Source organism: Amblyomma americanum, chromosome 8, assembly GCF_052857255.1.
Source record: "Amblyomma americanum isolate KBUSLIRL-KWMA chromosome 8, ASM5285725v1, whole genome shotgun sequence".
NCBI lineage: Eukaryota > Metazoa > Arthropoda > Arachnida > Ixodida > Ixodidae > Amblyomma > Amblyomma americanum.
Window position 1 is genome coordinate 36,617,103 of NC_135504.1, and position 22,934 is coordinate 36,640,036.

General features: G+C 44.9%; 2 protein-coding genes across 10 annotated transcripts in view; one reads left to right on the forward strand and one right to left on the reverse strand.

The window, feature by feature from the left end:
- Positions 1-13: 13 nt before the first annotated feature.
- LOC144101350 (tRNA (carboxymethyluridine(34)-5-O)-methyltransferase alkbh8) lies at positions 14-12,457 on the forward strand. 2 transcript variants are annotated; one of them, XM_077634461.1, is made up of 12 exons: positions 14-470; positions 554-782; positions 1,401-1,550; positions 2,812-3,003; positions 3,613-3,790; positions 6,863-6,990; positions 7,132-7,165; positions 7,367-7,418; positions 7,511-7,666; positions 8,507-8,656; positions 10,569-10,867; positions 12,235-12,457. In XM_077634461.1, exons 1-12 carry the CDS (start codon positions 216-218, stop codon positions 12,377-12,379), a joined length of 1,968 nt encoding a protein of 655 aa, XP_077490587.1. In that variant the 5' UTR covers positions 14-215; the 3' UTR covers positions 12,380-12,457. The 2 variants fall into 2 exon arrangements, with proteins under 2 accessions (XP_077490587.1, XP_077490588.1); XM_077634462.1 differs by having other exon boundaries at positions 278-470; positions 7,370-7,418.
- Positions 12,458-18,033: 5,576 nt separating this feature from the next.
- Positions 18,034-22,934, reverse strand: part of LOC144101354 (protein tweety-like) — a 33,296-nt gene continuing 28,395 nt past the window's right edge. For 2 of the 8 annotated variants that reach the window (XM_077634472.1, XM_077634470.1), the window contains 2 exons: positions 19,392-22,827; positions 18,034-19,270 (listed from right to left, as the gene is read on the reverse strand). In XM_077634472.1, the coding sequence (XP_077490598.1) occupies positions 22,789-22,827 (39 nt within the window). In that variant the 3' untranslated portion in view covers positions 18,034-19,270; positions 19,392-22,788. Of the gene's footprint in view, positions 19,273-19,391; positions 22,891-22,934 lie in introns of those variants that run through there. The other 6 variants (XM_077634471.1, XM_077634473.1, XM_077634475.1 and 3 more) reach the window with 4 other exon arrangements.

Sequence of the window (22,934 nt, forward strand, 5' to 3'; positions counted from 1 at the left end):
TGAACAAGAATAAAGCTGGCCTCTGTGAAAAGCATTAATCACCTTTTATAGCTCCTTTCTGAACAGATCCCTCTTTACCATATAGTATGTATTTGCTGCATATACCACGGCTGCATAGATAGATAAACACTATTTCAGAGTGGCAGCAATTAACGGCGGTAGCTAACAAATATTGATGCAGTTAACTATTAGAACAAAAAATGCGGCGACTCTGAATGTGGCAATGGCAGGTGTCCAGTTTAGACAAGCCGTTGTCAGCGTCCTTAGACAGTTGTCGTGGCAACCCGGGTGATGGCGGCGCCCATAGCGTTGTCATGGCTGTACACGAAAGTGATGCCGCTGCAACTGAAGATGCGGAAACGAGGCAAAAGCTGACCAAGTCCGAGAGGAAAGCTCGGCGGAAAGTAGCAAGATGTGCTCGGATAATCCGCGAGAACATTGGCGTTGACGTGTGCGATCATGCTACGAGGGTGAGTACCGCTTTATTTAAGATCTGATCGCGTAGTCGATTAAGCTCCTGTTGTGAATGAATGTTCTTTCCCTTTGTTTCTAGTTTCTGGTGCTCAATAACTGCGGCATGGTTTGCGGCGGGAGCTACGAGGTTATCTACAATGAACTTCACTCATACGGCAGCATTCAAGACATCGTGTTGATTCCTGGTCAACCATTCGCTGTGGTGGTTTTCGAAGATGTCGAATCTAGTGCATCTGCAGCCGAATATCTCAGCAACAACGTGCCGGCATTCTCAAAGGACCCTGTGTTTCCTGCGTTCATAGAACAAGGTTGGCTATCGGTCACTGTTGTGTTGTGTTTTACGGCACATAGGCAACATTCGATCAGTCAGTGCTTCCGGCTGTATGCTAGCTAGGAGAAATAATGCTGCACCTCTGTCAGACTATTACTTATTTTTCAGTCGGAGTGCATATTTGTCCGCATAAAGGATGACCAGCGGTCATCTGGCAATTCCCAATGAAAAAAAAAAAGGCCAAATCGCAGTTAAGGCAGTTTCCTAGCTGATTCTAACTGTGCATAGAAAGTTCAAGCTTACCATTTTCGGCGGGATTTTCCCAAGAGCCGTTAAGTATTGCCCCAAGTCGTTTATTTTTCGCCATTAATAAGCTGGCATAAATTTGGTGTAGGGCATCGTTACCTTTGCCTGATGGTGATGCCCTAAACGTTATCATTAACTTAACTTTCTTTGAAAGTGTAAGCTAGTTGACAGTACTATGCTGCTGTTCACACTACGGCAACATACATTGCCAGGGCACTAGCTATAGGAAGGATCTCATTAATTATAAATTTTTGGTTGTGTGAAAAACTTCTTTATATTAAGCACATTTATTGTGCTGCACTAATTTAATGCTATCTCTTTTTCTTCTGCAATTTTGACGCAATATCAGAGCCAAGCATCCAAGGAAACAGGTGCTACGACCTCTTTGATGAGAAGAGCCTGCCACAGGGCTTGACTCTCATTAAAGATGCCATCAGCGAGGACGAAGAAATGGTCCTGGCACAACTGATTCAGTGGGGCGAGCCAGAAGAGTCTCACAGTGAGTTCACCTGGAAGCACCTGAACACCTTACCACAATGCCTGATGTTGAGAACAGAACTTTGTTGTGGTTAAAATAGCCTTAAAATAGCAGCTGAAAATTCACAAAAACACCGCACCCAGAGTTGACTGAAGAGGCTAAATCTCACTCTAAGAGGCTAAATCTCACTCTTGGTGGAAAGCCTTAACGGTGCCGTGAGTGAAGAGGGGAAGGAGGGATTGAAAGAAGGAAGGGATAAGGGCGCCACGGTGGAAGGCACCTGGATAACTTTGACCAGCCGGTATTAAAGAGACACAAAAAAAGAACTACCCATCTTGTCCTCTCAGTGAAAATCGATTCTGCAGCTCTATGGCTATGTTGACATTTGTTCAGCCCCAAAAGGCACATTTATTTACGAAGAAATTGAATTTGAGCATTTTTCCGCCACTTGGTTCAAACTCATGACATCCATAAAAAAGGGTTTTATTATCACTGTTTGGAGGTGAATGGTGGCGTTGCTTAGCCTTAGGGATCTGCGCTAAAAGAGCCGATCTCGACACAACACAGTTTGCTTGGAAGAGTGGCTGGGGCTGGCAACACATGTATTTTGACGTTTTCTAGCTCATTAAAGCTCCATTCTAAGTTAAAGTAGCAACTTTGTCACAAGAACACATCAATCTCTCGATGCAGACCCTATTCAATTCATTCTCACTGTCCCTTTAATGTGCACTGACATTGCAGAGCACACACGCGTTGAAACGTTTTTCTGACCTAAATCAAAAACTTTCGTGATAATTACGGCCCTGTGAGTGAATGCACACCCTTGGTTAAAAGTCTTCAGAATATCCGTTTTTTTCTTTTCAGCTATGTAGTAGTGCCCTTTTGGCTCCCCTTAACCCTTTAAGGCACTTTGTACACAGTTTTGTAGATTCTGAACACGTGACTTTTTCTCTAAGTGTGCTCTGGCTAGCACTAATTTCAGGTGCATTTAGCATCCTTCACCTCTCATATAGAGTGCTTTGTTATGTCAGCTAGTGAACACAGAAAGAAAAATTCACAAAACAGTCAGGTTGGTAGCACGCCTTCCGCCATTTTTATGCTGACAGAAACACAAAATGATCGCCTACAGTATTCAACTGTATGCCTCGGAAGCCGTGTGGCCTGAAGACTTTCAACCAACAATCTGTATTTCACAATTCATTCAGCTTGAGAAAAACTAATATTGCTGGACCTGTTGGCCGGGCCTTTGTACCAGAGATAGCTCTTGGATGTCCTTTTGCAGCATTGCGCCATCGAGAAGTGCGTCATTTTGGATACGCCTTCGACTACAAACTTCAGGGAGTTCAGAAAGATGCACCATTGCCCAATGGCATTCCTGATGAGTGTGCATCGTTCCTCGGCCGACTCATCGCCACCGGTCACTTGAGCCAACTTCCTGACCAGCTGACTGTGACTCGTTACCTTCCTGGACAAGGTGAGCCGTTTCACTTCACAGGTAGCCGTCTTGACCGATATATAATTAGTGCCTGTCTACGAAGTTTTCACGTCCACACAAATCGCACTTATATGAACTTTTAAGTGGAAGTTTGCATAACTTTTAATTTTTAGTTTTCTCTCTTGCATTACAAAGGATACTGCTATGATTATGTTGTTTACCGTACACAGTCTGGTCTGATAAAGAAAAAAAACTCTCGTTCAGCTGGTAAAGTCTCTCTTATCCATATGCCAAGCATGCAAGTTCAATAGTGTAGAATGACACACTGAAGAAACAAAACAGGACAGCTGTTGCAAGAACATGCACCCGTTCTGCTTTGTTGGTTTGTTCAGCGTGTCATCTTATTTGAGCTGCGATTTTCCTTCACCATGAATTAGAACCAGCTGGCCCAAAACACTGTGCTATTGCAATGAAAGTCTGCCCTGAAATAGTCACACTACTAAGCGTATGAGGAAATGTGGTTGACTTCGAACTTGCAGTGTATTTGTTGGTTCAATCTTAATCATGCGTCCCTTGTTGTACTGGACCACTCGGCATGTTTGTTTGATGATCATAGCCATACTGAACTGGAACCGTGTATTTTGCCAGGAATCCCACCACACGTCGACAGCCACGAATCTTTCGACGACAACATCACGCTTCTCAGCCTTGGTTCGCCCATTGTGATGAACTTCCGGCATCCCAGCGGTCGCCAGGCTGCGCAGGTCCTGCCTCCTCGTAGTGCGCTAATTCTCTCTGGTGACAGCCGCTATGTGTGGTCTCATGGGTGAGAAAGCTTGCTGAGCGTGTTGAAATGTAGTATACTTATGATGATGAACCTGTTGTGGAGGCCCAGAGGGTAGCATGCTCTGCTACCGAGCCGGAGAACCCTGGTTGCATTTTGATAGACACGAAACGCAAGGCATCTGCGTGCTGTGCATGGCCAGTGCAGATCAAAGAGCCTCAGGTTGTCTTACTATATCAGGAGACCTCCACTACACCGCCCCTATTAGCCCGTGTGTTGTTTTGGGATGTTAAACGCCATAATTTAATTTATGACGATGGGGCAGCTTGGGCAAACAATAGCATAACTAACATTCTTGATCTGCACAAGGTGAGGTCAAAGACCATTTTCGACGAGCATTTCACCCCTCAGAAAGCTGACCATTAGACTAGGGGAGAGCTTGTGTTAGTTTAAAAACTTATAGGTACTCTAATTGAACCCAAGACGTCCTGCATACGAGGCAGGATGCTGATATCAGTAGGTCATTGCTACGGTACTGACTGTCCTCTACTTATGCCATGCCATCCCTTTGCAGCATATGGTGTCTATGACTGTGCACGTGACTTTTCAAATTTTTAGTGTGCTAGCACTTATAGTGGCCATTCCCTGCATTTAACCGTTGTGTGTTTGTCTGAAGCTGGTTTTGTGGCACGCTGCTCACTTGCACTGCATGTCAGGTGGCTGATCATTTAATCATGAGAGGCAGCTCAAGAAGAGCAGCCTGAGTTGCAACCCAACCCAAGCAATCCAAGTTCTATCGATGGCAGTACCTGCCAAAGAAGGGCAGTGGTGCATCGCTTGACCGCTGCACCACTGTGCCAAGAGTGGTACGAAGACTCCCGAGGATCTATAATTGGAGAGAATGACCAATTCCGAATATATGGACATTAACTCATTATCGATACCCAAACAACTGTCATCCGTGAACACTGGATCTGAACACCAGACCTGAAAGGAAAACCAAACTGCTGGCACATATAATTTGCATTTGGCCTAACTATGCAAATCAACCATAATTTTTTTTTTTTTTTCAACTTGTCCATATTCCATTTCACAAGTCGTTTTCAGCGCTGTGAAGGCTGCGGTGACCTGAGCCAATCAGAACGGCGTGGTGTGCCACAAGGCATGTTACTCTGTGGCCCTCGCCTTCCAAGTCGTGACGGGTGGCTCCATCACTCGGAAGGAAAAAGCACCAGCTCATGCACGCAGGAGACTTGGCCAGCTCGGCAGACACCATGATTATGAATCACGGTGCACCACTTTGCAGCAGGCCTTTGCAGTGCTGTGTTCGTGCAGACTTTCCTTGCCAGTTTAAAGCAGTGAATGAAGCACTTGTCGCGCTTTCAAAACTGCGTACTGTACTATTTTATTTACAGCAATAATTGTTTAAAAAATAGTTACAATACTGCCGAAATATTTGAAGGACTGTCTGTTGTCCTCCTTGGTCCTGATTGGATGAGAGAGCTCTACCTTTTGCAGTGCTGCAAAAGACTTGTAAGATGAAGTATAGCACTGTTTCCATGAAGTCTGTGGCACTGCATACATTTGAAATTACTGCTGGACAGAATGCCAGGGCCATTTCATGGCTAGGAAAAATAATCGCTTTTTGAGAATGAGATGTAAACGTGGTTATCTCAAGGTTATACAGTATGCCTGGGAAGTGTTGTCTGAGGCTGTCACTTTTTTCTTTCTCTGATGTAGCAGAATGTTTTACTAAGGGGCTCATAGCTGAGTTCTTGTTGCATAAACAGCTTAGGATGATATGGGAAATGACTTGATTTGGCATAAATGTGTTTGATATAAGAATAAGGCTGCAATTCCAATAGTGTGGAAGTTTGCAGTTTGCATGATTTCCTGAAGTTTTTGAGTCTGTTCTTTTTTTTAAACGGGTTATAATTGTACACACAAATTTTCACTTTCTTCGATAGCAGAACATAATGCATGTCTGGAAAGGCTATAGTATGCTACACTATTCATGTAGTTATTGATATATTACATATATAATAACACATGCAAGGGCACATGTGTTTGGCCATATGTTATATACATACACTTTGTGGTCAAGAATCCCTTATCCTACCTGGGAACAGTGAACTTGCAGCCAGATGCATTGTTAGAGTAAAGAACCATATCAAAAAATATGTTGCTAATAAATTACATCAGTAGTACAGTTGTCAGTCAAGAACAATTTGTTTAGTGCTATTACCCAGCACAGACCATGTGCAGAGTTTTTCGCTGTGTAGCTGAAATCATTAGATTATCGAACTGTATAGTAGCACTGTCAGCATCAGAGAACTTTGGTTAAAACAAACTCAAAATTTTATGAGTTACAGTGCAAAATTACTCAGCACTCCTGATTAGAAGCACATCTACTTTGCTATCACATTTCATTTTCCAGACAGCTTCTCGGTGTCACATGCAGTTTCACTCGTACCTCACATGCTGGAGGCAGGATGTGTAAAGTGAATGCTTTATTTTTTCTGCTAGCTGTCCTGTTCTTGTGGTGAACATGACACCACAGGGGTCCAGATTGCTAAAAATGTCAAGTTTGTGGAGGCTTCAATGTAGCGTTTCACTAAATGTAACCAAATAAATGCAGCGCAATTTCCGGAAATTAGTAGCAGTGTTTGTTCAGCAGTATTAAAACTGTTACGTCTTCATGTAGACGGAACAGTCGTTTTCACACCTGTTTAAGAGCGTTTGAACGGTGCATCGTAGAATTCACCTGCATCATTTACGAGTGGCCTATGGCTCAAAACAAAGACTGTATCGTGCATGCACATTCCCATTGATTGTGTTTAACTCCTCATGTCTTTTAAAGCTATATTGAGCCCGGCTGTCATAACTGTCATATTGAGCCCGATTGTCAGAAATGCACAACAGAGCGCACCTTTCGAGCGCTCCAGACAGGTGTGTGGACGACTGTACATGTTGCAAGGCTGATGAAGGTGCTGTGTTTGGTATGGCAAAGAAAACATGAAGTATGCTTTTGAAACCATGAGTTTGAAAGAGCATGTGGTGTTCGACTATATTTGTGAGCTTGAGCTCTGGCTTATCTCACTTTTCCGGTCGCAGGATAGCATCACGCAAGTTTGACATAGTCCGAAGGTGTGACGGTTTGGGTGACGGCATAACACTCTCCGAGCGAGGAATTCGTATTTCATACACCTTCAGACATATACGTAATGGAAGCTGCAGATGTGGTGAGTAGCATCTACCAATTTACTTTGTACCTAATAATAGCATGATTCGTATTTTGTAGCAGTGGCACATCTTAATTTAGTTGTTTAACCTGCTTATGTGTTTAGTCGCTAACTTGGGATGTGTGAACTGCTTTCTTGCAGGGGATGCCCTGTTGTGTGACTCTCATCGTTTTGGGTAGGTTGCTGCCGTGCCTAGGCACTTTTGTGTGTATTGAATGCGGTCAATGACATATTGCATGCTTCTTGCACTTGATTGAAACAAGCGAAGTGTGGGCACAGTGTGTCATGGGTTGGGAATAATGATGCAGGTTAGTACATTTTGAAGTGCAAACAGATTAAATAAACTTGACATGTGCACTGTTTGTATTGCGTGCAGCAGCCAAGGCAATGCATCTGCACTGAGGTTGGAAGCGGAGCATGTCTTCAAGGTGAATGACACTCCTGTAACAATCACTGTTAACCATGTTTCCCTTGTGCCAAGCTTTACTGGGACTCCAGTTATGCTCATTTGTTTGCATAGGTGTACGAAAACATAGCGGAACAGTTTAGCGATACCCGATACAAACAATGGCCCAAGGTTGCCAACTTCCTGGACTCGCTGGAACACGGTTCATTGCTTCTAGATGCTGGATGTGGAAATGGCAAGTACCTGACGAGCCACGACCAGCTTTTGAAGGTAACTGCATGTTCGCTTTTTGCTGAATTGTCTGAAATGTGAATTTTTCTCGCAAACAATTTGTGAGAGCTGAACTAGCATGTTTATGTTTTTGTGCATGCGATCTGGTCATGTTGCATTGCACAAGTTTTTCCATCAGTCTTAATTGTAAAATTTGAAATTATGTAGCAACACGAAACGATGCAGTTAATTAAGTACGCTACTAGCATTTGTCAACTTATGTTGACACTTTGCTCAGAAATTCCTTTCAACACTTTTTTTTTATTGCAACTATTCCTCTTCATAACATCTTGACCATGAAAGGATAAATCATTACCTTAAGCTTACACAAACTGTATTACTGTCAAAGATGTACCAGACAGGAACAGGAATTCTTCTGCCATGCTGCCCCTTCGAAATACTGTACGTATCATTTTTATGGCAGAAATTCTATTTCTTTTTAATGCTTTGGGATCACTGATCGCAAACTGATCCTAGTCAGTGATCTTCTTATAGAACCTTAGAAATCAGTCTCTTGTGCCAAATCATTAAATATGAATTAGCTTGCCTTTTGAGAAAATTTTCGGCTGCCCATTGCTCCTCATTAACATGGGAACTGACCATCGCTGCCATTTTTTTGTTTTGCCAGCAGTGTTTAATGCATCTCTCTTGTTCATACTGCACACCTTCAGAGGCCTGGTACCTGCTTTTGTACTGTAAGCCTTGTATCTTTTGTTGTAAAGTTGAAAAAAATAAAGCAAGACCTGAAAATTCCTCTCGGTCCCAATCTCTACTTGAATGTGCAAGAAGGTCGAAGGCTGGTTGTAAAGACACAGTCATTGTTCTCTCGTCTTTGCAAAGCTTGGTTTTGACCGTAGCCGGGGGCTCTGTGACATCTGCCGAGATCGAGGACTGGAGGTCCTGCAAGCTGATGTGCTGCAGATGCCATTTAGGGACGGAGCCTTCGACGCCTGCATTAGCATCGCAGTATTGCATCATCTTTCCACCACAGTGAGTACAACTGACAGCCGGCATGTTGCTCGGTGGCATTGGCACTGAAGGCCGTTATGCACAGGAACGGATTTATGGGCTACTCTTAAAGGGGGCGATTGGATAAATGGAGTTCAGGATGGTTTTCCTATACAAAAAATTCTTGCTTGGTAGGGGGGGGGGGTCGAGATCGCCGAATCGAAGCTTCGTGGAGGAGTCTCCTAAACTGTTAGCTTTAACAGACGAGGCTTGCCAGCAGCTTCCCTGGAACAGTAAGCAGAAATTGCTGTGATCACTGCTGACTTGTAGCAGCTGTGACAGCAGTCATCAAAGCTTTATGTGCACAGCGTTTTTAGTTTAGTTTACAATACAAAGTTCAGTTTTTTTATCAAGAAAAAAACCGTTTGCTCTTTTGTTTGAAGGAGAACCTGTGGTCCACACAAACTCTAGCTTAGGGCTCTTTTTTTTGTATTTCTGCTGGCCGGATTTTGAGATAGTATTTGAAATTCATCGCAGAAACCTTGTGAGATAAGCAGTGACAACACTTGTTGTCTATTGCACGATGTGAAAAACATTGGCCTTAATTGATATTTTAAGACAGGCAAGTTCCAGTAAACGGGGGTTCACTGTATTGTTTTGCAATTTTTGATATAGTCTGCAACCAGTATGTAGATAGTCCACAAGACTCTATTTTGGTTGAAAAACATTTTTTTTACTAGATTGTCTCCACCCAGTACATAGAATCGCTCAATGCATTTCGTACCATATTGGGCAGTATTGAAAACAAAGCTCTGTATAGTTCGCATGCGTAGATAGTCAGCAAAGCCCACTATTTTAACTTTTAGACATGCAAAGCCCTCAAGCTGCATACCGGAATTTTCGGTACTTTATCGTTTTTATTGTTGCTTTTAGGGAGTTCTTTGCTATGTGGTGCCCAAGGCTAAATGTGTATGTGTGTGCTGTCTTGTGCAATAAAATTAGTTGTGGGCGTCGCATCATGCCATCACTTTTCCTTGTGTTTTCTTGCTGTACTGGCACCTTTAACCACCATGAGCTGTAACCAACTACTCAAACAGCAAGTCCTCTTATAGCGTGAGTGTTACAGTGACAGCTGTGTGGGTGTCGTTGTGCAAGATCATGTTGGTAGCAGCGTTTGTGCATGCCACACCCCTATAACCATACAATCTGAACAGCAACATTGCTGCATTCCCACACCCGCCTTATCTCTCTCTAGAGATGGATTATGGATGAATGTGCAACCATACATCGTATACAGCCACAAGTGTGATACACATCTGCCTTACCTCCCTACCCAAAGTTACTAAACACTGTCAGCCACCGGCATTTTATACCACCCCCCCTGTCGCTAAGTTCATATTACCACAGGGGTAAACATCCGGTCAGTAAGTGATGGCATCTGCGCATGCACACACCCCATGGCTGCTTACTGCACCTGGCTACACCAACATTGTAAACACCACACCTCACATCCCAGGTTTACAGCACAGTTGTATGATGCACAACAACCTAGTGTTATTAACACTCCGAATGGCATCAGTATTTCCCACCACCCCAGCGTCTGTGCCTATCACGCCAGACACCCTCCTTATAAACATTGATGAGCAACCATTCAAGCACGCTTAATTTACACTCTACCGCCACACACCACACCCCATGAACTCCATAACTGGTACTGCATCTTACTACACCAACACTCTCGGCAGAAGGCATTCAGTAACTTATCCATGACGCCAAAATGCAACAAACATCCCACAACTGAATTTGTGACTGGCATCGGCATTTCATGCCACCACAGCTGTTGCTGGAATTCACATTACCACAAGAGTAAATGCCTTGGAATATTTCTTTTTGTCTTTGCTGTTTGCTTAATCTTGTCTCTGCTTTTCTGCTACCATGCACCACATCTCCACAGGAGCGTCGAGAGGCGGCATTGCATGAAATCTTTCGTGTGCTGCGGCCTGGTGGTCGCGCTCTCATCTATGTCTGGGCCATGGAGCAGCATGGCACAGGTGACGACGATGACGCACCATCAAAATACCTCAACCTAAACAAAATGGCCACTGAGAGTCCTCCGCACGCGGAAAGTCCACCACCCGCAGGCACACCTGTGGGACAGTCACCACTGCCAGTGCACTGCAATCGAACGCAATTTCAAGCTCAGGACATGCTGGTGCCTTGGCACTCCAAAAGTACACAGGAAACCCACTACAGGCAAGCTGTTTTGTTGCATAAGCAGCTTCCGTGCCCATCTAGTCTGCACGACTTGCTTTTGTAGCGATAGCTACATTACGGTAGCATTTCGAGCCTTTAGCGTGGCGGCGTGGCGCAACCCTGTGGCGGCACGCAACCCTGTGGTGGCGCACCACCCTGTGGCTGCGCCGCCACGCTGTCACGTGGTGCAGAGCAGCTGCCAGCAGTGTGGCGCCGTGGATGATCACGTGGTTAGTCACGTGGTTGGTCACGTGACCAAGTTCCACTCGGCCAGCTGTAGCTATCGCGTCACTCCAGGTTTAACCAGAGCTAAACCACTCCCAATTTTTTTCAATGTTTTCAAACATAGCGAGGGGGTGATCGAACGAGTGAATTAAAAGTCCACCCAAGCACTTTGTACAGAGGATGTTGCCATTGTCAGTCTGCAGCACAATGTCTTTGTGGCCACACTGGAACATGCACACATAATGAAGCTTTCAGCAGAAGCTGTTACGGTCAGGCACCGTGATAAAATAAAATTATGGTCACCAACGACGTTGGCGAATGTGCTGTGCCACAAGTGCCGATGGTTTTCGTTTCCGTTTGTCTAAGGCAAGGATTCTCAAAGTGGGTTCTGTAGAACCCGTGAGTTGTTTCGAGTGCTTTCTGGGTTCCCTAATTATGTAAGCCATGCATGCCTTGACCCCCACCTCTTCTTTACCAATACTATTTTGGGACTGTTTTACTCTGCAGCCAGTTACCATTACTTAGCGTGGCCTTTTTTTACGAGGAGTCATACCTTTGCGTGTTCTCTTTTGCATAAGTGTTTGGTACGAGACGACAGAAGCCAAGATATGCGGGGTTTCTCAGCACCTTTTGAAAGCCATTCTCTAATTATGTTTCGAGTTTCTTGCCAGTTAAGGCAAGATAACCGCTGGTCCTTAAGGATAACGGAATGGATTCCAAGAGAAGACAAGCGTAGCAGGGAGCGGCAGAAGGTTAGGTGGGCAGATGAGATTAAGAAGTTTGCAGGCATAGGGTGGGCGCAGCTGGCGAAGGACAGGGTTAATTGGAGAGACATAGGAGAGGCCTTTGCCCTGCAGTGGGCGTAGTAAGGCTGATGATGATGATGATGAATGTGGCACTGCTGGAGAACTGCCTGGCATGTAATGCAAGGACGGCTTTAATGAAAACATCAAACTGTAGTGTTACAAAAGAAATTATTCACGACGCAAAGCTAGCAGAGGAAATTGGCACACTTGAAACTCAGGTTAAACATTTAAACATGAGCATGTTGGTAGCAGTGTTATTTGAAAAGTTTGCCAGCTGTTCTGTTCGGTTAGCTTCTGGAAAAGTGCTACATTCTAATGCTGTCCTCCTCTCACCAGGTACTACCACCTGTTTCAGCAAGGAGAACTTCGAGAGCTGATTAAGCATGTCTCCCAAGGTTGCGTTGAAACTGAGTACCATGACCAGGGAAACTGGTGTGCAGTGATCGTCAAGCAAGACACAACTGCAGATGCTAGTACGTGAGCCAATGTGTTACGGGAGTGGAGACACCTTCCTGTGTTACCACATTGCGTGAATAAAAGGAATTTTATCAACGTTTTATCCAAGGCTTAACGTGGTTCTTCAACATTCACCAACATTGCACAGCAGACAGGTGCCCTTGCATTTTGCAAGTGCAGCCACTGCAACTGCGATTCAATCTTGCGACCTCAGGCTCAGCTGCCAAATGCCAAAGCCACTGCAGCGGGATGTTTTATTGATGTTAAACAAGGCTGAATTTGTGTGTGGGATGCTACAAGGACATATTCAGACTTAATTTATGCTGCCTGTTCAGCAGTCCGACTGCGTGACTCAGCATTGCGTGACTATGCAACTATACTCTGTATGACTCGGCATTGTAGCCGAGTCACGCTGAGAAAGAATGCTTTTCCAAAAAGGCGGCCTTTGGTTGCAGAGTTTCTGTCTATCATTTGGCTGTGCCTAACAGAACAGCCCCCACATTACTTTTTTTTATTGAGACAGTGTGCCTGCTGGCATAAAGTAATATTTAGAAATATAGATACAAACTGGACTCTCAGAGAAGTCCAGTAATATCCAGTGGTGCGGCCCAAAAATCCATTCTTCTACATCCGGTGGACGGCCCCCGCTTGTGGCAAATACATTTGGTCCCGGACATATCGAACTTGAAGAGAATCGTGATATAGTTAATAATAATATTAATAATTGGTTTTTGGGGAAAGCAAATGGCACAGTATCTGTCTCATATATCGTTGGACACCTGAACGTGCCGTAAGGTAAGGGATAAAGGAGGGAGTAAAAGAAGGGAACATAGAGGTGCCGTAGTGGAGGACTCCGGAATAATTTCGACCACCTGGGGATCTTTAACGTGCACCGACATCGCACAGCACACGGGCGCCTTAGCATTTTGCCTCCATAAAAACGCAGCCGCCGCGGTCGGGTTCGAACCCAAGATCTATATCGAAATTTTGATACATACAACATGGCAGAAGATAATCTAGAAGCATGGCTGTCGCTATCAGCGCGCTTGCTGCAGCGATGCAACGCCCACCAGCATGCTGGAAGCTTGCCACTCGCTGGTGTCGCTAAGCCTAGCATGCGCACCGAAGCCACAGTGGGTGGTGCTTTCGAGCTAGCCACTGCCCATAATAACAGATCTTATCCCGCTACTGGTACTACACTATGAAAATTGAGGTACAGTTACTTTCCAATTTAAGGTACAGTTTAGCGCCCTCAGTATTGTGTAGCTAGGCCCCGTGAGAGCCGCCACAAGCACTCGGTCAACTAAGCTGTCTTTACTGCACAAGAACTGGTGTACAGAACGCCTGCTTCCCCTTGCAAAAGCTGCCTCACATTGAAGATAAGTACACCGAAGGCTGTCCACAACCACACCCCAACATTCCCCTTGTTGTGCAGTTTTAGAGCATATTCACATGCCTAGCACTGCCAACACAGCTCAGTGCACAAAAAGTGATTGCTGGAGGGCAGTTAGGAGAAGCACTACTTGCAGGGGTGCAGTGCACTGTTTGATATATTGAATGTTCTGCTGAACGGCAGTTCAATAAATGCGAACAGTAGTGCTATACTTTTGCATGGGCTTTTCTGATCGTTTGCATGCTTTCTGACCGTTCGACATAAACAACATGACACATCTGGGATCGACCGTAGCAGCTTTCATAGCGACAGCTATTTAGGAGACTTTAGACGGCCTCCACGTTGCTGTTGTAACCAAAGGCGTACATGCTGGCATGCTCATTGATGGGAATGTTGTGTAGGAGAGCCAAAAGCGGATGCACAAGTGTGTGTGCAGTCACGTCATCGAGGCTCGTCCACAGGTGTGTGGTACAGCCATTGCAATCACTTGCATCCCTCAAGAGGGTGAAAGGCGAGACAGTTTTCTTTAAAGGACAACTGAAGAAGTTTTCGAATTTGACGAGTTTAAACGAGCCGAATGTGTGAAACCTGCCGGTAAAACATGCGAAACCTTTTTGAGCTGGCATTTGAAATGGTGACATAATCGTCGACTAAAGCGGCGTCGGCGTTTAGGCTTCTCTGAAGTGCACAGCGACAGGCAGAGGCTGCAATGACGACGTCACGCAAGACGACACTAAGGTTTTAGCGAAGAAGTGCTTGTTTTAAGGAAGAAAATGAATGCCGTCGAAGCTCGCAAAACGATGTTTAGCGGCGTTGGATGACGCACGGTAGCATGTACACAGAGGCAGTGAGCATATGAAATTTCGGCAACAGTGACGTCATGAGTTTTCCCGCACTCCTCCAATGCAGTGAGGAGAAGCGTGAACATCGTCGAGGTTTTAAAGGGACACTGAGGAGAACTCTATCATTTTTTTTTTGTTAGCAAAATCTGATAGTTCGGCATTTCATGGCTTTGTTGCCGCTTGTCCGGGCGCGAAAGTTGCATTTATTTCAAAGAAATTTGGATTCGAAGATGAAAAAGTTTTTCCAGCCGCTCTGATTCAAACTCAGGGAACTCTTATGACGCCATGGCAACTCTTATGACAACTCAGAACGGAGTGACGTGATATGTGACGTAAACGCAGACTCCGTGATTTCTGACAGCTAGCGGTGCGGTGTGCAACCTTCTTTTGCCAGCCTCAGAGATTTGTGACTGCGATGAAGTAAGGAAAATTACTCCAAGGTGGCGCCTCTTGTCCTAATATGTAATGAATAAAGCTTGTAGGAATGCAGCTGTCATGAAAAATAGGGCACTGTGGAATTACAATAAGTATGAGGTGGTAAGAGGGATCTGGAAAGGGGTGATGGTCCCTAGCCTGACCTTCGGTAATGCGGTCCTGTGTATGAGGCCAGATGTTCAAGCAAGGCTGGAAATTAAGCAACGGGGAGTAGGGAGGTTAGCTTTGGGAGCACATGGCAATACACCAAATCAGGGTGTACAGGGTGATATGGGATGGGCGTCTTTCGAGAGCAGAGAGGCTAGCAGTAAGATGGCATTTGAGGAACGATTGAGAAAGATGGAGGAAAAGCAGTGGGCTAGGAAAGTTTTCAGATACCTGTACATAAAGAATGTTGACACGAAATGGAGAAAGCGAACTAGAAAATTGACAAGCAAATATCTGGACAGCAGTAAGGGGGCAAATCAGCAATTATCGGTTAAGAAAAAGGTTAAAGAAACAGAGAGAGCTCTGTGGAAAACAGGGATGCTGACGAAATCGGCACTGGGAACATACCGGACCTTTAAACAGGAAATTGTCTAAGAAAATATCTATGATAATTGTAGTGGAAGCTCTTTGTTGTTTGAGGCCAGGACTGGAGTTTTGCGGACTAAGACGTATAGAGTCAGGTGCCAGGAGATAGACACTTTGTGCATTGCGTGCGGAGAGGAGGAGGAAACGGCTGAACACTTGATACTTTTCTGTAAAGGGCTTCACCCTACAGTGGAAAGCAGCGGGGCTGACTTACCCAAGGCATTGGGGTTTAGGGATAGTGAATGGAAAGTGGATTTTAAGAGGTTAGAAGTAACCAAGCGAAGGTTATCTGATTGGTGGCTAAAAGCAAGACAGGAGTAAAATTTCACAAGACATGGCTAGGTGGCTTGAGCCACCGCCCGATGTAAAGGGTTCAGCCGTATCCATCCATCCATCCAGTCATCACGCTTGTACTTGCGAGGTTGGCCTGTGGCGGCGACAGCTGTATTTTGGTTCTTGCTATTTTCTACATTACAAGAGCTTTGTTTTCAGTAAGAGTGGCGTTTTTGTGATCAGGAGCTGCTATTCTATCGATACAAGCCAACTTCAATTTCTCCTCAGTGTCCCTTTAATCAACGATTACGTCGCTATTTTAAATGCTAGTGGTAAACTACTTCGTGTGCTTTACCTAGAAGCTTCATATATTCGAATTATTGAAAAACCTCAAATTGTGAAAAAAACCATTTCACCTTCCCTTTAATAGCCTTCTTAATCTCTAGTATTCTAAAGCCGCCTGCGTGACAGCAGTATGTTTGATATAGAACAACACCTACATCTACTTACTGGTTCGTTGTGCACATTCCCTATGCACTGGACGGATCTGGGCACACTCTATATTCATATTTGTTTGAAGAATTGGCTGTCTAGAAAGTTGCCAGCTGTTCACGGTCGTTCTTTGTTCTTGGAGCCAGGGGCGGATTTATGGGAAGTTCTTGCTTGGGACACCCTATATGCACTATGAATTTCTTCAACATTCTTCACAGAAAAAATGGCTGAGAGTACAGTTCCATGGAAAATTTCTCCCTGCAGTCCCAATAAATCCACCCTTGGAGCATGGTGTCATGGAGGACCAGAGGTTTAGGGGCTTCACAATTTAATGAAATGATGAAATTTACCTGATTGAACTTGGACAAGCTGAAGTTCATAATCAGTGTGCACGTTTTCTGCCTACTGAGGTGGCCCAACACTGCCATCTGGGATTGCCAAAAAGTCTTGTGCAGTATCCTCAAGAGTATACACTTCCTTGGTCCAACCTAACAAATCACTTTCACTAGCTAATTACCAGCATTGCAAAGAGAATGTGCTAGCAATGCTGCCTAACTTCAGATTACATGAGTAGTCACTGTTCCCAGGAAGCCAGCCCCAAAAAGAAGGGACAGTAAGGTAGTATTCACACAGGTGATGTATCCCTCCTCCGATGAGGGCTAGCATGCATTATGCGTACGAAACGTCGCACTTCCAAGAGATGGCACGGTGACGTAGCCTCCAGAAACGGGAAAGGGAGTTCATCTCAAATAGCATAAATGATACCCTCCTTGGCGGGGGGTTAGTGGGTTTTCTCGCATGTCTGGCAAGTTTGCCGATTGTGCTCTGCAGGATGCCTGTGTTCACCAGCTGCTGTTTTAGCTAGCGATTCAGCTCCCAGGATCTCCTGTGAATGCCATGCAGAGAAGGGAGTTTAAGGGACATCATGCACATCCAAAATCTGCCATGTAAATATCAATTGATGGTCATAAAGAGTTCAGACTGCTTGGCAAATTTGTATCAGCAGACCAGCTTAGCTCCACGGTGGGGGAAGGAGCGGGACTCCCTATTCACTTAGTTCAGCTCTTGCGTATGAGAAAATAAATCTGCGTTTAGTCACATAGTAGGATGAGCAAACATTTCTCATAGATTTAATAATTGTTGGTTATCAGGAAAGAAAGAAAAAAACTACTGTAGTGGACAGCTCTGGATTAAGTTTCACCACCTGCCTGTGGTTCTGATATGGTAAAGTAACGAGTAGTTGCGCGTTACTGCACTTAACTTGCAGCTTCCACTTCCATGTAGCTGCTGTAGCCAAAAGTCTCGGATCAGTATGACATCACAATTCTATATTTTTCCAGCCTCCAAAAAAGCCATGCCTCTGCCATCGCTGGATTTAAGGCAGTACTGAAGAACAAAGGACGTGGTGTTACTTTTGCAAAGGACAAAGAGCTAGAAAAACAACTGGAAACGAATCAGAGTAAAATCGCTATATGTATTAAGCTAGCCCGGTTTCTCAAATTTCTTGCTGGCAAGCCACCACTGCAGCAAAGGAGGAAACAAGCATAGCAGGGAAGAATGCATTTTTGTAGAAAGAAGAAAATATGTTTTCTGAAGTCCACTGAAACGAAGGCATGCAGTTTATAAGAGTTAAAGTGCTTCTGCCCCAGTAAAGACATCACACCAACAACCTGTGGGACTGAAGAAGCATTTTTATTTTTCTGGCTACAGTGACAAAACTGCTAGGTGTACCAACAGTAGGAAATTTTTTTTTTCTTGGCGCCGAGCAAACGCTCGTTGCAGGTCATTCAAAATGGTTTTGTTCGGCTGGCCAACAGAAAAGACATCCAAGTGGCCTTTCAAATAAAAAGATAAATGGCTCCAAAGTTGTTGGCCGTGTTCACAATTTACATGGCAGCAAGAGTGACATGGTACTTTTGGTGTGTCTTTCAATGTTAGATGTACTGCTGAACTGATTTGCTCCATCTTGCCAAGTATAAAAGAATATAGCGGCAAAATCGAAAAGTCACGAATGAGTGGGCGTAAAGCATCTCCAAACTTCTGCCACTGATGCGCATCTACAAGAATGGAGAACAGGCCGTTCACACAAGTGAATGCCACTGTCGAGAACGGAAAACAACAAAGGAGTCATCAGCACATATGATTTAGTATGAAATACTTTAGTTTTCTCGTTAACGTTTAATGTGTGTGTTTGTGAACAACAAATGATCTGTTTGATATGCACAAAATTAAAACTTTTCATTTATATATGCATCACTATATGCTGCAAAAGTTGACTGTTGCAACAAAATGTACTTTACCATGACCAGTACTAAAAGAACAACTTGTTCAAAGGTCATAAAACTTAAAAGGATTTGATATTCTACACCTGCAAACAAGAGCACACTGGTTTTTTAAAAAAAAAGTGCATACACTGTACACTTTACAGTGGCTACAAACAACCACTTAAAACATCAGTATACTCTCTCTGAAAGCTTTCCTTAAGATGGTTACACAGACAAGTCTTAAGCACTTCACCAGTGAAGCAAGACCTCTGGGCAGCAATATTCTCACGGAAAACGAAACAAGTCGTCGTTACACAGAGGTAGCCAAACAATAGCCATTGTGGAAGCGAGTAGAGAGGATGATGACGAGTTTTCGCTTTGGTCAATGTCGCAACTGACAAAACGAAACTTGACATGGCGGGAAAAATGGGTACAGCACTGCATTCTATCACTATACTGGAGCACCTGAAGCCAACACGTTGGCCCGCGACACAAAGCAATCAACGGTGCTTCTCGGTGTGTCCGATCGAGCGACCACACACATAGCCTGAGGAGCCGCTGAACACTTTTTCGGTTGCACAGCCCACACCACTGCCGACATTACAAGCAGAGCTTTTAATAGCCACAGATATATGTGTGTGTGTGTGTGTGTGTGTGTGTGTGTGTGTGTGTGTATTATATATATATATATATATATATATATATATATATATATATATATATATATATATATATATATATATATATATATATATATATATATATATATATATATATATATATATACACACACACACACAACACACACACACAGTCATGAAAGCTTGGGAGCGCAGCCAGAAATTCACTACCAGTGCCTGCCTGTCAATGTTTTAACTGCCACTCAACAAGCAGTTACGATGACTATTCAAGATAACAACAGGTCAGCGTGCAGTTACAGTAACTTCCTTTGCTGAACACTACACAAGGAGGTAATGACAGTGGGCTTCAATACCTAATGTGTTTTGCTAAAGTGGTCAGGGGGAATGGCATCGGCACCAGACGTGTTGGTTCCCAGGTGCTCCTAGAGACCAAATGTATGGCAGCTGAGAAGACACAGAAGCTCTGACAACAACACATCTTTGGTTTTTCGCTAGTTACCGCTTCGCTTCTGTGGCCTTCCCACAAAAAGAAAATTAAAAGAATGCGTCAACGAAGCATTTCGTCGATGTATACACACATTGCACATGCAGACAACGAAAAAGAGGCCCGTCCCGCGTCAGTGCACTCCACCGAAACTCGCGTGGACGCACGGGACGTACTTTTTACGTACAGCGAGCAGATGACGAAAAGTTCGGGCTGTGCCCGAGAATGTGAAATGTGCGCAGCAGCTCTCGGATCTCAGTGGGGAGGCTTTCCATGCGAAAATAATGCATTCACAAATGCGCAAATGCACTTTGCATAAATGCAGTGCGACCACTTTGTGGGGAATAATGGAATGGACATCTTTTCTCCTGAACACAAAGGAAAGCATCTGGAATGAGTAAGAGCAGTTGGTCCAGATGGCTCCTTGCAGTGGCACTGTGTTACGGCAGTGCGGGTTAAGGAGTGGGAAGAATACTGACAAAAGGAATGTGAAGTGAAAGTTTTGCCAAGCTATGTGGTGATTTGGTCCAGAGTAGGTATATTTGGCTCAGCATGAAGGTCGATTGTCGAGACAGCAGACCACTATGGGCTGTCTGCAGCTCTTAAGCTTTTTGGCAGTACTGAAATATATGAAACTTGTTGTAATTCAGAAAAAAAAAGTGAAGAACTAATGTCTAAAAGTGAAGAACTAATGTCTAAAGCCAAAAATCATCAAGAGTTCATGTCAAGTCTAGGCATGCATCTACATCAGTGGTACTATTCCCCGTGTATTAACAACCTCTTTGGGCGGGAACAAAATTAATGCTACAACAAAACTCCATGTAATTGTTTAACACTACTTAATTGGTTGAAATATTTCCCACCTTACCAGTCAGTCCTCCCTCCATTCTGGCCTATCACCTAAGAAATGCACTGGCAATCAGATGCAGGGCATCGCACAGCAAAATTGAACCTGCTCTCTATTTGTTGTTGGGTTACTCAGTTGGCAAAGTTTTATTACATACTAACCCAGGAAGTTAGGCACAATACAGAAATGTTTTACCACTGCATCTGTGCACAGCACTAACTTGCCTTTTCACTTACCCTTATGCATGAAATCGCTTCTGAACAAAAAATCTGTGAAACAATCATGTGAGGTTATAGCAAACAGTTTGTCATGAGCTTAACAAAGCCTCCCGCAATGAGATCCATGTCATGGGGCAAGCAGCGTCACGCACAAGTTGAGCATTGGTGGATGCACGCGCCCGCAATCGGAGCACGAGATTCTCGGCAACGAGACAGAGAGAGAGAGAAAAAGAATCGGTAAAACAACATGTACAAACAAACATATGCGTGCGGTGACGTTGCGGTGGCAGTCACAACCGGCAATGACGCCGACTGGCACTTTCCAGGAGGACGACGGGTGCTGCCCCCGAAAGTCTCGTTTACAACCTCGGGTTTCTGCTGACTGACTAGCTGGGCTCCTTGAGGGGTAGAGAAACGGGAACACTGTCGCCAGGAAGAGGAATGTCTGGCCGCAAGTATGGGCGACAGCTCAGATGGCTGGCGGCACTGGGCAGCGAGCAACCCAGCGGTGTGTGACCGATATTGGCCGCGCTTTCCAGCACAGCCGACTGAAGCCTTGCTCAGCTCCCTTTGTGAATCCAGCACGAGGGAACCCGCAACCGGCAACACACGGTCGCATGACCTGTCGTAAACCTCTTGCGTGGCCACTCGCAACGCCCTTGCACAACTTTCCGTGACGACGGTGGTGACAGATGAACCAATGCATTGCTACATAACTTCTTGCATCATTTGTGCACAACTCGCCACCAAGCCGCTTCACATTCCACGCTGTGCGGCTTCTAATGAACAAGGTGGCCACTGTGAAGAAGTCATGCAGCGTGCCATGGCACTGTGGACTTCCTGTGACTGAGCCAAGATACTTATTCACATTTTATCGTGCTAGTTGTGCCAGCATTTCGCAGCCTGCTCGTGCCGGCACCTTGGCCTACTACTGGCAGCTTGAATGGTCATCCGCGACTCCTCACTGCTCGTGCCAGTGCCAGTAGAAACACTTGCCTCTTGTGCAAGCCATTCTGGCAGGAAGGAGTGAGTCACTGACTGTGCACATATCAAAGATCCAGAGATGTTTTTCCGCAAATTAGCCAACTACTTGAATACAAGCAAGCGCCATGGTGCAGCCTTCTGGTCTCTTTGAGCTTGGACGAAATGGTCAGGCTCAGCAAAACACTTCGTACTCACCACCTATCTTGAGTCACATTTTCATCATCCATTTGGCATCATCTTTGTGAGAAGGACTGCAAGGAGGAGAAGACATCATCCTGCTCTCTTCATCTACATTTGCTACTTTTGATCTGTCCCCCTTCACGCTTTTTCCCTGCATCTTGCTAACGTATGAAGAACTTTGGCATTCACGTGGCACCTCAAATTTAACTGCGCGGAATCTCGCAAAAATACCCAAAGCCACCATTAGCTACTAGTTGAAGCATGTTCCCAGTCATGCTGGCCCATCAGCTTTTTCAAAACCATATCTTGGAATGTTGTTCAATGTCCGGATCTCTTTCAAGCTCACACTGAAAGTGTCCCCACACATTGCGGAGTGCCGCAGACAAGATGCCGAGCATCGCGCATTTCCATAACACAGCTGGACACATGAGGACATTGCAACGTATCCTGACGGACCAACAAAAACTGTTCAGATCACCATTTAGACAACGCTTGGTGGCACTAAGCCGCTTTCACCATCAAATCTGTAATGGATGCATTCATATTCCAGCAGGGGAAAGCAGACGACAAAGCGACTGACAGCCGATCAGACAGAATAGGGGGAAAAAATAGGAACAAGAACAAGGAAGTTCTTAAGAAAGTTCCACGATGAACACTGGGCAATGAAGCAGGTTTGTCATTGATCGGGTGAGGTGAGTGTGCGGCTGTCTGACAAATGAAGGAAGGCGTAAAAAAAAGAAAGTAGATGGGTTCAATGTCTTCTCGTCGCCGTAGTGTTGCAAGTCTCTGTGTCTCTCTCTCTCTCCGCTCAGAACTTTGTGGCGCACGTCAGGTCGCCGTCGTGGTGCTGAAACAGCAACAAGGTTTTTCACGTCGGGTACGCTCGCCGAGACTGCAACGCCTGGTGGTACTGCCCAGCCCGGAGGGGGAGGAGGAGAGGGCGAGGACACGCCC

What these genes read in the sequence shown, in the direction of transcription:
- LOC144101350 (XM_077634461.1), top strand. Translation starts at nt 216, where the DNA reads ATGTGGCAATGGCAGGTGTCCAGTTTAGACAAGCCGTTGTCAGCGTCC. An exon ending in TCGTTACCTTCCTGGACAAG is followed by an intron (nt 3,004 to 3,612) that starts GTGAGCCGTTTC and finishes GTATTTTGCCAG; the next exon opens with GAATCCCACCACACGTCGAC. An exon ending in ACACAGGAAACCCACTACAG is followed by an intron (nt 10,868 to 12,234) that starts GCAAGCTGTTTT and finishes TCCTCTCACCAG; the next exon opens with GTACTACCACCTGTTTCAGC.